Source organism: Bos javanicus, chromosome 14 (assembly GCF_032452875.1).
Source record: "Bos javanicus breed banteng chromosome 14, ARS-OSU_banteng_1.0, whole genome shotgun sequence".
NCBI lineage: Eukaryota > Metazoa > Chordata > Mammalia > Artiodactyla > Bovidae > Bos > Bos javanicus.
In genome coordinates, this window is record NC_083881.1 from 32,588,584 (window position 1) to 32,604,490 (window position 15,907).

At 38.6% G+C, this 15,907-nt stretch overlaps 1 protein-coding gene across 2 annotated transcripts in view; it reads left to right on the forward strand.

Annotated features, from left to right (window-relative positions):
- Window positions 1-15,907, forward strand: part of C14H8orf34 (chromosome 14 C8orf34 homolog) — a 364,940-nt gene that overhangs the window by 53,751 nt on the left and 295,282 nt on the right. For both annotated transcript variants that reach the window (XM_061438931.1, XM_061438930.1), the window contains exon 2: window positions 12,957-13,104. In XM_061438931.1, the coding sequence (XP_061294915.1) occupies window positions 12,957-13,104 (148 nt within the window). The remainder of the gene's footprint in view (window positions 1-12,956; window positions 13,105-15,907) is intronic.

Genomic DNA, 15,907 nt, shown 5'->3' on the forward strand with positions numbered 1-15,907 from the left:
AGTGAAGTTGCTCAATCATGTCCAACTCTTCGTCACCCCATGGACTGTAGCCTACCAGGCTCCTCCGTCCATGGAATTTTCCAGGCAAGAGTACTGGAGTGGGTTGCCATATCCTTCTCCAGGGGATCTTCCCGACTCAGGGATTGAAGCTGGCTCTCCTGCATTGCAGGTAGGTTTTTTTGCCATCTGAGCCATCAGGGAAGCCCATATTTTACTTATTGGTTTTGTTATTTGTTTATTGACTGACTCTTCTAAAGAATAAGCTCCCTAATTCCTGGACCACGCCAGTCTTGTTTATTATGAAAAAAAAATCTACTATAAATATGTAATATGGGAGTGAAGGATATATCAAGGGAACTTTTGCTGTCTGTAGAATCTAGAGCATATTATCATAAGAGATGAAACTGCCAACTGGGGACAGTTTTAGGTAGCTTTGAATGCTATGAAGGGAAGCATGTGGAGTTTGTTTGTTTTGGGGGCAGATATTTTTGCAGGTAATAATGCAGCTAAAGAAGGTTTTTTATAAACTTATTGACTTAATTTATTCATTTATTCATTCTTTCTCTTAGCACATGTGCAAGGAACTGTTCTTTGATCTTGGGAAACAAAGATGTCTAAGACATGTTTCCTGACCTCAAGAACCCCGCAGAGAGCTGAACTGGTAAACACATAATTTAATACAGTGGCATGAGTGTTGTGCAGAATTATATTCATAGTATTATTCAAACGTTGGCTATGCCTAACTCTGGGCCTGATCAGAGTCTTCTTTTTTTTTTTTTCAGAGCCATTAAGAAAAAGTTCCATGTGGTTCCTATTATGATGGTCACTTCTTTGAAGCTGTATTTAGTTGGCATCAGTGATATTTGACCACAGTTTCTTCTTTTTTAATAAATACTAATTCAGACATTCATATGACTATTAACAAGGCTTTTTCTTCATGTTCTTACCACTCTAGCTACAGTCAGATAGCTCCAGTTGGACACCTGATCACTATGTCTGCTCTGTGTCTTCTGGAAATATTTATACTTAGGACTCTCAGACTCAAATTTTGCTACTGTCTGTTGGTCTAAAATATAGGAGATAAGTAGGTTGGCTGTGTATGTATGGTTGTGTAACACCAAAGTCCTGCATGATCAAGAATCAGCTTTTCCAAGATGTAGAGAAAACCATATGCAAACAATAAAGCATATGGTGGAGATAAGAGATGGACAGAAACATGTGGTAGGCTTCAAATGCCTGCCTTTACTTGTTCCTGAAAACTAGCATCATCTTTATACTTCTTGTAGATTGATTATCCATGCCACTCTGAATGCATGAGCCAATAAATCCATGTTTTTGTCCAAACTAGATTTGACCAAACCATACTTTTTTTGGAATATTATTTTTTTTCACTTTAATTGTGATGTAATTAGTTTAAGGTGTATGGCATAATGCCTTGACATACATGTATTGCAAAATGACTACCACAATAAGTTTAGTTAGCATCCATAATCTCATATAGTTGCAAAAAAATAGAAAATCTTTTAAAAATCCCTGGAAAAAGTTAGATTTTAAAAGAAGAAATATGGTTGAATTCTTAAAAGGAACCATGGGGAAAAATGGAAAGTAACCCCAATATATAGATATAGTGAAATTATCTTCACATTTAAAAAACAAACAAAAAGACATTTCTATGCAAAGCAAAACATAATTTGTCAGCACTAAAATAAAGGTATTTCTTATTGTTACTGAGAATAATCCCAGATGGGTGGTTGGATATGAATGAAGAGATAAGAGCAATAAAAATGGTAAATATATACATACATATAAATGTATGCTAATGGTATAAAGTAAAAATTAAAAATACCTGTGGGGTCATATATATGTGTATATTTCATATATCTTGCATATTATATATAGTTATAATACATAACAATAAACATATAAACCAGGGGTGATAAGTAGTGTCAAAGTATTCTAACTTCCTTGCAAAAGCTGAGATGAGGGAAAAATGCCAATTAATACTTAATGTAGCTAAGTCAAGTATTAATTTTATAATCTCTAGGTGACAACTAAAAGAATCTTAAACATGTGTATAACTTTCAGACTAACAGAAAAGTAGGAAAATTTTCAATCAACCCAAAGAAAAAAAGAGAAAAAATGAACATAATCTTGACAGAATAACTAGAAAGGTGCTAAAAATAAGATAGGATGATTTTTTTCACAATATTGTATAGCTGTAGTCATTAAGACATTATAGTGATGGTATAAGATTGACAAATCGATTAATAAAATGTACTTCTATAAATAGGCCCATATTTATATGGCTCCTTTGATTATGACTCTTTTAGGATCGAATCAGAGTATGGCCTTACTAAGTAAGGAATGTCCAGTGAATCCATACCCGATTTTAAAATATCCTTGCCATGGAGACAAACATCCTTTCCTTAGATCATCAGCTCCTAAAGGAAGTGCCAGGTGTACGCTATGAAATTTCCTCATGACTCTATTATGCTGAGCATCCTGTCTTAGTTACACATTATTTATAAACGATAAAAGGCTAAAATAAAATAATTCTTACTCAACTGAGGGACGTCCTCCTTCTTATGGTGACTTCTACATACATCTGCTATTTCCACCATGGATTGATTTAATTATTTCCTTTGAGTCAGGAAGTGCTTAATTATTTCTGCTGAGTATCACCTGTATTGTACTCCGACGGAGATATTTTCAAGACTGTGGAGAGTCCTTCAGTTCAGTTCAGTCGCTCAGTCGTGTCCGACTCTTTGTGACCCCATGAACTGCAGCACGCCAGGCCTCCCTGTCCATTACCAACTCCCGGAGTCCACCCAAACCCATGTCCATTGAGTCGGTGATGCCATTGAGTCAGTGATGCCATCCAGCCATCTCATTCTCTGTCGTCCCCTTCTCTTCCTGCCCTCAATCTTTCCCAGCATCAGGGTCTTTTCAAGTGAGTCAACTCTATGCATCAGGTGGCCAAAGTATTGGAGTTTCAGCTTCAACATCAGTCCTTCCAATGAACCCCCTGGACTGATCTCCTATGGGATGGACTGGTTGGATCTCCTTGCAGTCCAAGGGACTCTCAAGAGTCTTCTCCAACACCACAGTTCAAAAGCATTAATTCTTCTGCACTCATCTTTCTTTATAGCCCAACTCTCACATCCATACATGACCACTGGAAAAACCATAGCCTTGACTAGACAGACCTTTGTTGGCAAAGTAATGTCTCTGCTTTTGAATATGCTGTCTAGGTTGGTCATAGTTTTCCTTCCAAGGAGCAAGCATCTTTTAATTTCATGGCTGCAATCACCATCCGCAGTGATTTTGGAGCCTACCTAACATCAAAATAGTTTCATTGATAGACTACTATATTGAATAATATAAATTCCTTAGCTAAAAGTAGATCCATATATGCTAATATTTCTTACTGGAGACCTTGATGTTGGCATGGAAATTTAACTACAAGCTTGTACATTTATGTGAAAACTTTTCAAAGTAGATACTAAATATTCAAAAATTAAATATGAAATCTACTTTAGTATCTTTAATACAGAGATGTCTTCTAGGAGGGATTAATAGATATTAGATAAAATACTCCATCACTTTTCATCTGCTGGTTAGGTTTATTATTTGCCTATATTATTGACAGCAGCAAGAATTTAGTGTCTAAAATTCAGCTATAGAGTTTAGAATAATTATTTTTTAATTGTGGTATTTTCATTATTCTTAATCTTCATTATAAAACCACTCTCTCTGTTTTATTTTTCAACTCTCCATACCTGGATTATGTTCTGTAATATACAAGGTGACTTAGTTGCCTTTTATTTTGTATTACAAATGAGTATTATGAATCTAACTTTATATTAAATTATATTTAAGAAGGACCAAAGAACATTTTGAAATAGGAATGAAAGTTTCTTAGGTCTGTGTGGTTGTGTTTGGACGTGTGGCTAAGATTGCTTGCACTGGTGGGTCGTTGGTGAGGGGCAGGTGACCTGAGATGAGTAGAGAGTTAACGCACACCTTAGTAAAAGTGCATATATCCTAGTTGGGCTGTGCATCTAGTACGAAGTCCTTTAATGTCTTGTTGTTTAGTTACTAAGTCGTGACTGACTCTCTTGCAACCCCATGGACAGAGGAGCCTGGCGGGCTACAGGCTCCTCTGTCCATGGGATTTCCCAGGCAAGAATACTGGAGTGGTTGCCATTTCCTCCTCCAGGGGATCTTCCCCACCTAAGGATCGAACATGAGTCTCCTGCATTGGCAGGCGGATTCTTTACTGCTGAGCCACCAGAGAAACCCCTGTTAATGTATAGTGAATAATTAAATCTGTGTAAAATATTTGACATCTGTGCATATCAGACAGTAAAGAACTGATACTTTTAAGCATTTATTTTCACATTCTTCCTTTCCTGTTGAGCTCAGCCTTCCAGGGAAATCTCAGTTCTCATTGTGAATGAGAAGGTTTAGGGCAGGCCTGGGCATGGTCCTGAAGTGGAGGAAGGTTGACTAACCAGAGGACAGTCGAGTTCTGTGAGCAGAAGAGCCCTGGAAACATCAAATAGATATCTTGTCTGTCTCACTTGTACATGGAGACCTAGTGCTGCATTGGAACTTATTTCTTTCCAAAGGCAAAACCATACAGAGTTTAGAGGTGTAATGAAGCAGAAAAAAAATTCCTCCATTCTACTTCTGTTTAGAAAAATGGAATGAGAAACAAGGCAAGGATTCTGGGGGCGGGGGGGGGAGGGCGGGTAGAAACCAGTTGGGATTCTATCAATTGGGAATCCTGACATCAATTTAAAATAAGGGTGTTTCATAGGTATTTTGGAGACAGCTGATTTTCAAGTATTCTCTCATTCATTTGTTGACAATTCAGTGCCCATTAACTGCCTGTTAATGAAAAATGGGTGGTGGTGGAGAGGGTAAGTATCTGGAAGGTTGTGATCTCATGCTAATTTTTAATAAGACCTAATTAAAAAGAGAAAATTGAAACATATGCAGATTTAGAATGAATTAATTCAGTCATCAGATCTTAGTGCCAATTTTGAACTAAAATATCCTGCAGATGGTAATGTGCCACATGCCAATTAATATTTAAGATAATTATGGGTGTTGAGTAAAAAATACATTTGACTGACATCATCTCCATTATTAGGCTTCGCGTGTGGCACTAGTGGTAAAGAATCCACCTGCCAATACAGGAGACAAAAGAAATGCAGGTTTGATCCCTGGGTTGGGAGATCCCCTGAAGGGGGAAATGGCAACCCGCTCCAGTATTCTTGCCTGGAAAATTCCATGGACAGGGGAACCTGTCAGGTTATAGTCCGTGGAGTTGCAAAGAGTCGGACATGACTAAGCATGCTTGCATGCACATGTCCATTATTACTAGAGTGTAATATCCTGTATGTTTATTGATTTAACAAAAAGACTGTATAATGAGAAAGTCCTGAGGTTTTGGAAATGGTTTTAATTTCGTTTCCTGGTAACTTTCTACTGAGGCTAGGACTTCTTTCTCAGGAAATGAAGAAGTAACTAATTCCCAAGTAAGTAATTAAGTAAATAAGTAATGTTTTAGGCATAATGCCATGCTCTGTGTTTGCTGTGGGACCTGGAGCAAAGATTCTTAACCTAGAATCATTGAAACCTTAGAGTGTCAGCCCGTAGGTGGGTAAACATCCAGGAACATTATGTAAAATTTGATGTTTGTGTGTATACACGTGCTTTTGGTGTTTTAACCAAGAGATTCCATAGTTTTCATCAAATGAAATGAATCTATTATTAAAATTATTTATACTGGGTCATGATTACTTGTTGCCTTAACTGTTCACTTATTTAATAATAAATGACTGTGATGAACTACCAACTTACTCATGGTTTTGCTTTTATCTGGTGGACATTCAAACTAAAATGCATTTTGAGATAGTCATTACTGCTATTAATTGATAGTTAGCATTCATTCTCCAGTTTATTAATTATGACCATGTTCTATATAGTACAAGGTTCTATATGCTATAAGCCCTAACTTCCATGTATTTACATGATATATAATACAAATTTATGCTCAGTAATTACTTAATGATTTATGTTCTCTAGATTGTTTTTCAACATTTAAAAAATAATATTATCTTCCTATATATTTATATTTTTAAAATAATATATTTTAATAGGTAACAGAATTATAATTAGCAAAAAAGGAAGCATATCAATTCAGAGGCTGTCTCAATATAGTATATTCAAGATTAAAGACTGCAGTTTATAATAAACTGTATTAAGAGGACATTTATCAGTTTTAATAATCAGAAAAAATAAGTCCAATAAAATGATGCAGTGTGCATACTGTATCAAAGCATATGCTATAAAAACTTATAAAATGGCAATAGCAGTAGTAATAATAAATGTATACATATATAAAATAATCTATGCATACATAAAGATAATAGTAAACTTGAAAATATTAGCTAACACCACTTTTGGACATATCATTAAGGGGGTTTGGTTAGGAAAATAGAAGCCAGTCTGTATCTGGGTCGTATAGGTTTTAATACAGATGAATGGGTAAAGAAGATGTGGCACATATATACAATGGAATATTACTCAGTCATCAGAAGGAACAAAATTCAGTCAGTTGTCATTTTGTGAATGAACCTAGAGCCTGACATACAGAGCGAAGTAAATCAGAAAGAGAAAAACAAATATCATATATTAACGTGTATATATGGAATCTAGAAGAATGGTACTGATGAACCTATTTGGACGGCAGGGGTAGAGGCTCAAACGTGGAAAATGAACTTGTGGACATGGAAGTGCAGAGAAGAGTGGGGGACGAATTGAGAGTAGTGTTAACGTATATACACTACAAAGTGTAAAACAGATAGCTCGTGGGAAGCTGCTGAATAGCACAGGGAGCTCAGCTCGGTGCTCTGTGATGACCTAGAGTGGTGGAATGGAAGAGGATAAGAGGAGGCTCGAGAGAGGGGATATACGGATACATGTGGCTAATTACATTGTTCTACAGCAGAAACTAACACAACATCGTAAGCATATGGTGACTCAGTCACTGAGTCATGTTCAACTCTTTGTGACCCCATGGACTGTAGCATTGTCACCCTGTTTATTTAACTTCTATGCAGAGTACATCATGAGAAATGCTGGACTGGAAGAAACACAAACTGGAATCAAGATTGCCGGGAGAAATATCAATAACCTCAGATATGCAGATGACACCACCCTTATGGCAGAAAGTGAAGAGGAACTAAAAAGCCTCTTGATGAAAGTGAAAGTTCAGAGTGAAAAAGTTGGCTTAAAGCTCAACATTCAGAAAATGAAGATCATGGCATCCAGTCCCACCACTTCATGGGAAATAGATGGGGAAACAGTGGAAACAGTGTCAGACTTTATTTTTCTGGGCTCCAAAATCACTACAGATGGTGATTGCAGCCATGAAATTAAAAGACGCTTCCTCCTTGGAAGGAAAGTTATGAACCACCTAGATAGCATATTAAAAAGCAGAGACATTACTTTGCCAACAAAGGTTCATCTAGTCAAGGCTATGGTTTTCCCTGTAGTCATGTATGGGTGTGAGAGTTGGACTGTGAAGAAGGCTGAGCGCCGAAGAATTGATGCTTTTGAACTGTGGTGTTGGAGAAGACTCTTGAGAGTCCCTTGGACTGCAAGGAGATCCAACCAGTCCATTCTGAGGGAGATCAGCCCTGGGATTTCTTTGGAAGGAATGATGCTAAAGCTGAAACTCCAGTACTTTGGCCACCTCATACGAAGAGTTGACTCATTGGAAAAGACTCTGGTGCTGGGAGGGATTGGGGGCAGGAGGAGAAGGGGATGACAGAGGATGAGATGGCTGGATGGCATCACTGACTCGATGGACGTGGGTCTCAGTGAACTCCGGGAGTTGGTGATGGACAGGGAGGCCTGGCGTGCTGCGATTCATGGGGTCACAAAGAGTCAGACACGACTGAGCAACTGATCTGATCTGATCTGATCTGGACTGTAGCCTGCCAGGGTCTTTTGTCCATGGGATTTCCCTGGCAAGAATATTACTGGAGTGGGTTGCCATTTCCTTCTCCAGGAGATCTTCCCAGCCAGGGATTGAACTTGTGTTTACTGCATTGGCAGGTGGGTTCTTTACTGCTGAACCACCAGGGAAGCCCTATATTCCAATAAAAAAATATGTAAAAAAATAAAGACACTATAGGGACACTTTAATTTACTTTAAAAGGAAAAAAAACCCCAGAAACTTTCCATCTAACTTGGAAAGTTAAAAAAAGGAAAAAAAAAAAGCTCATAAGATCTTGTGCTTTTTTCTTTTTTTAACTTAAAAGTTATATGGAAAGTTTCTGAATTTAAGTTAAAGTCCTGTTATCTGACCTAATTTTGCTTTATCAGAGTAAAGCAAAGGCCTCCTGTGACAAGAATAGTCTAGTTGGTCTTTCTATTTATTTTTCTCTTTATTTTCTCATTGCTTTTATAATGTATGAAAGAAAGTGAAAGTGAAGTCACTCAGTCGTGTCCCACTCTTTGCGACCCCATGGACAGTAGCCTGCACTAGGCTCCTCTGTTCATGGGATTTTCTAGGCAAGAGTACTGGAGTGGGTTGCCATTTCCTTCTCCAGGGAATCTTCCCAACCCAGGGATCAAACCCAGGTCTCCCGTATTGTAGACAGACGCTTTACCGTTTGAGCCACCAGGGAAGTCCTTTTATAATATATAACTGATTTAAATGGAATATAATACACTTTTTCTACAGAAGCAAAACCTAAAATGATTTAAATTATGTTCCACTCATGTGTAATTGGGTTTTAATTGAACCCTGCATTGCTTTACCACATAGAGGAATGACCTAAGTTATAACTGTAATCATTGCAATTTTAAATAACAGAAGTAAAGAAGACTCTGCCAACTGATTGTTTGCTTACCTACTTTTTACAATATAAAAACTTGTTATATTCATTTGTCTGACAAATATGCTGCTTCACAATGTGTTTGTGGTAGAAATCCTTTGCTCTTTTTAGTTCCAACTTTATGTTCAGTCTGCACAGTTTTGAGATACCTTGAACTATTTTATCCATGTCTCTGAGATCAACTTGTAATCTTGTCATCTACAAAATCCATTTAGCCTCTAATCAGACAAATCCATGTGTTCCTACACTGTTATAAATGTCAACAAATATCTCTGAGATATGACAGCAGTTTCTGGTGTAGCAGTTCAGAAGAATGTATTTTACTGGGCTAGGAAATCTATGGATGCTTTAATCATTGTTTATTAGGACAATAAGGGACTTTAGTGCTAGTAGTCTAGTCACTCAGTCTTGTCCAACTCTTTGTGACCCCATGGACTGCAGCAGGCAAGGCTTCCCTGTCCATCACCAACTCCCAGAGCTTACTCAAACTCATGTCCATTGAGTCAGTGATGCCATCCAACCATCTCATCCTCTGTCATCCCCTGGGTTTGATACACCAAATATTCATTCATTCATTTAACACCAGCTATGAGCTCCATAGAATCTAGGCCCTAAGGAGAGAATAGCAATCAAATCAGTTGGTCCTTGGGTCTTGGTGCTATAATAGGGGAGGAAGAGAGACAGGCACAAACTGAATAGGAAATATACAATGAGATGATTCTGGAGAGTGCTCAATGCTGTGATAAAGGATTATGAAAATTTGTTAGGGTAAACTTTTTAAGATATCATTAGAGACTGAATAATGACAATGCTCAAAATTCTCCAAGCCAGGCTTCAGCAATATGTGAACCGTGAACTTCCACATGTTCAACCTGGCTTTAGAAAAGGCAGAGGAACCAGAGATCAAATTGCCAACATCCTCTGGATCACCAAAAAAGCAAGAGAGTTCCAGAAAAACATCTATTTCTGCTGTATTGACTATGCCAAAGCCTTTGACTGTGTGGATCACAATAAACTGGAAAATTCTAAAAGAGATAGGAATGTAAGACCACCTGACCTGCCTCTTGAGAAACCTGTATGCAGGTCAGGAAGCAAGAGTTAGAACTGGACATGGAACAACAGACTGGTTCCAAATAGGAAAAGGAGTCCATCAAGGCTGTATATTATCACCCTGCTTATTTAACTTCTATGCACAGTACATCATGAGAAACGCTGGGCTGGAGGAAGCACAAGCTGGATTCAAGATTGCCGGGAGAAATCTCAATAACCTCAGATATGCAGATGACACCACCCTTATGGCAGAAAATGAAGAAGAACTAAAGAGCCTCTTGATGAAAGTGAAAGAGGAAAGTGAAAAAATTGGCTTAAAACTCAACATTCAGAAAACTAAGATCATGGCATCTGGTCCCATCACTTCATGGCAAATATATGGGGAAACAATGGAAACAGATCAGTTCAGTTCAGTCATTCAGTCGTGTCCGACTCTTTGCAAACCCATGAATCTCAGCATGCCAGGCCTCCCTGTCCATCACCAACTCCCAGAGTTCACCCAAACCCATGTCCATTGAGTCGGTAATGCCATCCAACCATCTCATCCTCTGTTGTCTCCTTCTCCTCCTGCCCTCAATCTTTCCCAGCATCAGGGTCTTTTCAAATGAGTCAGCTCTTCACATCAGGTGGCCAAAGTTTTGGAGTTTCAGCTTCAACATCAGTCCTTCCAATGAACAGCCAGGTCTGATCTCCTTTAGGATGGACTGGTTGGATCTCCTTGCAGTCCAAGGACTCTCAAGAGTCTTCTCCAACACCACAGTTCAAAAGCATCAATTCTTCAGTGCTCAGCTTTCTTTATAGTCCAACTCTCACATCCCTACATGAACACTGGAAAAACCATGACCTTGACTAGACAGACCTTTGTTGACAAAGTAATGTCTCTGCTTTTTAGTATGCTGTCTAGGTTGGTCATAACTTTCCTTTCAAGGGGCAAGCGTCTTTTAATTTCATGGCTGCAATCACCATCTGCAGTGATTTTGGAGCCCAGAAAAATAAAGTCAGCCACTGTTTCCACTGTTTCCCCATCTATTTGCCATGAAGTGATGGGACTGGATGCCATGATCTTAGTTTTCTTAATGTTGAGCATTAAGCCAACTTTTTCACTTTCCTCTTTTACTTTCATCAAGAGGCTCTTTAGTTCTTCTTCACTTTCTGCCATAAGGGTGTTGTTATCTGTATATATGGGGTTATTGATATTTCTCCCAGCAATCTTGATTCCAACTTGTGCTTCCTCCAGCCCAGTGTTTCTCGTGATGTACGCTGAAAACAGTGGCTAACTTTATTTTTTTGGACTCCAAACTCACTGCAGAAGGTGATTGCAGCCATGAGATTAAGACACTTACTCCTTGAAAGGAAAGTTATGACCAACCTAGGCAGCATATTAATAAGCAGAGACATTACTTTGCCAACAAAGATCCATCTAGTCAAGGCTATGGGTTTTCCAGTAGTCATGTATGGATGTGAGAGTTGGTCTATAAAGAAAGCTGAGTGCCGAAGAATTGATGCTTTTGAACTGTGGTGTTGGAGAAGACTCTCGAGAGTCCCTTGGACTGCAAGGAGATCCAACCAGTCCATTCTAAAGGAGATCAGTCCTGGGTGTTCTTTGGAAGGAATGATGCTAAAGCTGAAACTCCAGTACTTTGGCCACCTCACTCAAAGAATTGACTCATTGGAAAAGACTCTGATGCTGGGAGGGATTGGGGGCAGGAGCAGAAGGGATGACAGAAGATGAGATGGTTGGATGGCATCACCGACTCAACGGACATGGGTTTGGGTGGACTCCAGGATTTGGTGATGGACTGGGAGGCCTGGTGTACAGTGGTTCATGGGGTCACAAAGAGTCGGACACAACTGAGTGACTGAACTGAACCAATGACAAGCCAGCCATCTGAACATCCCAGAAAAGAACATTCAAGGCAGAGGAAATAGGCCAACAGAAAAAGACAATGGGATAGGAAATTTCCAATATCCCTTCCATCAGCATTGCTAATACTTGATACACACTGTCTCAGTAGAGCCACTGCTTCTCACAGAATCTGAACTTGAAAAATGACAATTGACAGACTAGAATTCTGAGCTAAACCCAACAAGATAAAATGTGACTAATAGGAATCTAAAGTGGTGCATGCAGGTTCATAAACCCAGTTACACAGCTCGAAATGATGTTCAGTTGGCTTGGCAGCTGTTGATAAAAGAACAGTCTGGGGATTCTAATTGACCACAAATTGGAGCTTGCTCTTGCCATTTCTGACCAGTAAAAGCAATGTGTAGATATTACCCTTAGGCAGACTTCTCCCCGGTTTAAAGCATCATTAGAGCAGTCCAAAAATGGAACTCTCCATTGCTTCACTCAGAAAAAAAACAAAAAAAAAACAAGAAAGAATGAATAACTTTCAGGCCTTTTGAAAAAAGAAACTTCTGTTAAAGAACCAGTTTAAAATACTTTTTGGTTTCTGTGAAGCTGTGACTTGTTACTGGTTTCTTTCATCCCAACATTTTCTTCATTTGGGGATATTCATGTATAGTTAAGAAAGAAAAATGACATTGGCATATAAGTCGTATGATGAGGACTATTGAAAATGTGATATATAATGGCATCTCTCAAAATAGTAATCTGAAACTTCTTTGTAACTTTTCAAAAGAACTTAAACTTCCAGTATGTTTTGGACAAATAAAATATTAAAACTCCAAATATGTCTTGGCTTTGCTATGTATTAGCTGTGTAGCACCCTCCCTGGTGGCTCAGAGGTTAAAGCGTCTGCCTGGAATGAGGGAGTCCTGGGTTTGATCCCTGGGTAGCCGTGTAATGCAGACAATTTACTTTCCTCAAAATGAGACCAATAACTTGTACCTGCCTGAAAAGATTGTTATGAGGATTAAATTAGTTGTTGTGTATAGAGCAGGTAAGCAGTGCCTAGTAATAGTAAGTGATGTGTGTGTGTTTGCTGTTATTATTAGATGTAAACGTATGCTCTACTCTGCCTTCAGGAATTAATGACCAAGTTAATAACTGAGACACCTGACCAGCCAATCCCATTTCTCATTGACCATCTTCAGTCAAAACAAGGAAACCGTGGGCAGCTTCAAAGAACCTTATCTGGATCTGCAGCTCTCTGGGCAGAAAGTGAAGCATTAGGTAAATGAAAAGATACATTTTACAGTTAATGTTAATACATTTAATGTAAAATTTATGAAAGTCTTTCTTTTTATAACAAGTAAATCTAGATAGTTACCTATGGTTTCATGTATTCATTGGTGTTCACCCATATGCTAGTACTTGTCAAAAAGTATTCTCGAATTTGAATATATTGTTATTTATTAGGCTTCCAAACATGAGAATCTTTGTATTCAATTTGAATGGAAGTAAGATTCAGGAAAGCTTTCATTTCATATGAATTCAAACTAATTATTTTAAACTTTAGTTATTCTCTTTATGAAGAATTTGAATTAAGCGCTTATAGCTCCTCTGGGCAAAAAGGTAATACATTTCTAGAGTTACCTTTTCTGTAGCCCAAATGGATAATTATTCTCTGTTTTCCTCAGTTCTAATTTTACCTTATGTTGTAAGTTCAACCTGATTTATTTACTGTAAACATTGGGGAACCAGCCTTACCTCTCCAGTAAGCACTAGTGAGATAATTGGGTAGACTTGTCTTTGATTTTTGTTTATAAAATGTGTATCTAATAGCTTATTTCTTCTACACACTGGTCTGTTAGTTTGGTATTTACTTCTGAACCCAAATCCCACCCCAAACCTGTGGCTTGAGTAGCTAACTCCTCACTTGACTCCCATGATATCTGACTGACTGGATTCCAAATGCTTTCTAGGGATAGTACGATTGCTTCTCTTCTTTTCATGCCCTCTGGGATCCCATGAAAGGATTTTGGTTCTCTCTGGCTGTATTCTCACACTGGTGCTTAAAGCGGGTAGGGGATAGGGTATTCTCTGCAGAATATAGACAACTCTGGTGTTGTTATCAATATAGAAGTTCTCTGCTGCATACAGGAAACCAGAATATGAGCTTTTGGTATAATAAGAGGGAACTCTTGGTTTTTCTTGGTCACTTTTTTAGGGTTAGATTCTTAGCAAGGTGAGTATTAGGCATAGGCTCTGGTTTGTAGGTGCAAAGAGGAATCCATTCTTGTGAAGGTGGACCAGATAAACATCTGTGAGCCCATTAAAACTCATAGGAACCCATATTTGTAAGTTATCATGTCTGGAGAGACAATAGTGTATTAAATTCTATAGCATTAATCAACACACATTTAACAGCTCCCATTTACCACAAGTCAAAAGTCTGTGGAGGGTTTAAGCATATCTTCTGTTTCATCACACAAAGCTACAGATAAAGATGTTGGCCAGGTTGTATCTTCATCCAGAGGCTGGAATAAGAAAGAATCTGCTTCCAAATTCATTCAGGTTGTTGGCAGAATTAGTTTCCTTGCAGCTATATGACTGAAGTCCCTGTTTTCTTGCTGGATCTCAGCCAGCAGCTGCTCTAAACAAATAGGTACAACCCACAGTTCTTTGCCACACAGCTCTCGCATCCCGGGAGCTTATTTCTTTTTGTTTCCTGAGAGAGACTGTGTTGCTGTTGTTGTTCAGTTGCTAAGCAAACTCAGTTTGCTAAGTTGCTAAGTTGTATCCAAGTCTTTGGGACCCCATGGACTGCAGTGTGCCAGGCTTCCCTGTCCTTCACTATCTTCCAGAGTTTGCTCAGATTCATGTTCATGGAGTCGGTGATGCTGTCTAACCATCTCATTCTCTGTCGTCCGTTCTTCCTTTTGCCTTTGATCTTTCCCAGCAACTGAATCTTTCCCAGTGAGGTGGCTTTTCACATCAGGTGGCCAAAGTATTGGCACTTCAGCTTTGGCATCGGTCCTTCCAATGACTTCAGGGTTGACTTTCTTTTAGGATTGACTGGTTTGATCTCTTTGCTGTCCAAGGGACTCTCAAGAGTCTTCTCCAGCACCACGATTCAAAAGCATCCGTTCTTTAGCACTCAGCCTTCTTACATTTATTTCTTTATTTTTGAACTTTTAATTTTGTATTGGAGTATAGCCAATTAGCAATGTTGTGATAATTTCAGGTGAACATGAAGGGACTTAGCCATACATATACATGGATCCATTCTCCCCCAAACCCCATCCCCTCCCTCATTAGGCTGCCACATAACGTTCAGCGGAGTTCTGTATGCTATACAGTAGGTCCTTGTTGGTTATCCATTTTAAATATAGCAGGCTTATTTCTGTAACAAGGAAGAGAATTTCTTTCAGTAGGTTTACTAAGATGGAATCTTATAATACAATGTATATAGTGAAGGACAGGGAAGCCTGGGGTGCTGCTATTCATGGGGTCACAAAGAGTTGGACACGACTGAGTGACTGAACAACAACAAAATAAAGCAAGAGGGGAACACAGGACTAAAATTCATCCAGCTTCTTTGGATGAACTTGAATTTCTTGGGGCGTCTTAGTAGATAATTCCAGCAGGCTGTTGGATATGAGTCTAAAACTGTGGATGGGTTAAGGCAGAAGTTTCAGGAATAGCATTCAGGATTGTGCACATTAAAATTACGAGAATGGAAGAATGGAAGAAGTTGTGCTTAAATTTAGAGTAGGAGCTGGACTGGGATAAGGCAAGTGTGAGATGATATCTTTCATCAATATTTTTCCAGTTTTTTAAGAAGTGAAGTTGTTTGCTGAGGATAAGAATTTTGGGGAATAAATCGGGGAAATTGAAGTGAATGATAATGATTGTGAAGTCACCCTGGGGAATAAAAAGAAACTTGGCAAAGGAAAATAAAAAAGACTGAAGCAGTCCAGGGGCTTATCTAAAATTCAAGACATGAAGTAATAATGGAAATGGAAATAAATGAAGTAATAATGGAAATTATGGGCAGGATTGTGGTTTTTTCCCCACAGTGCCCAGAAGTGCT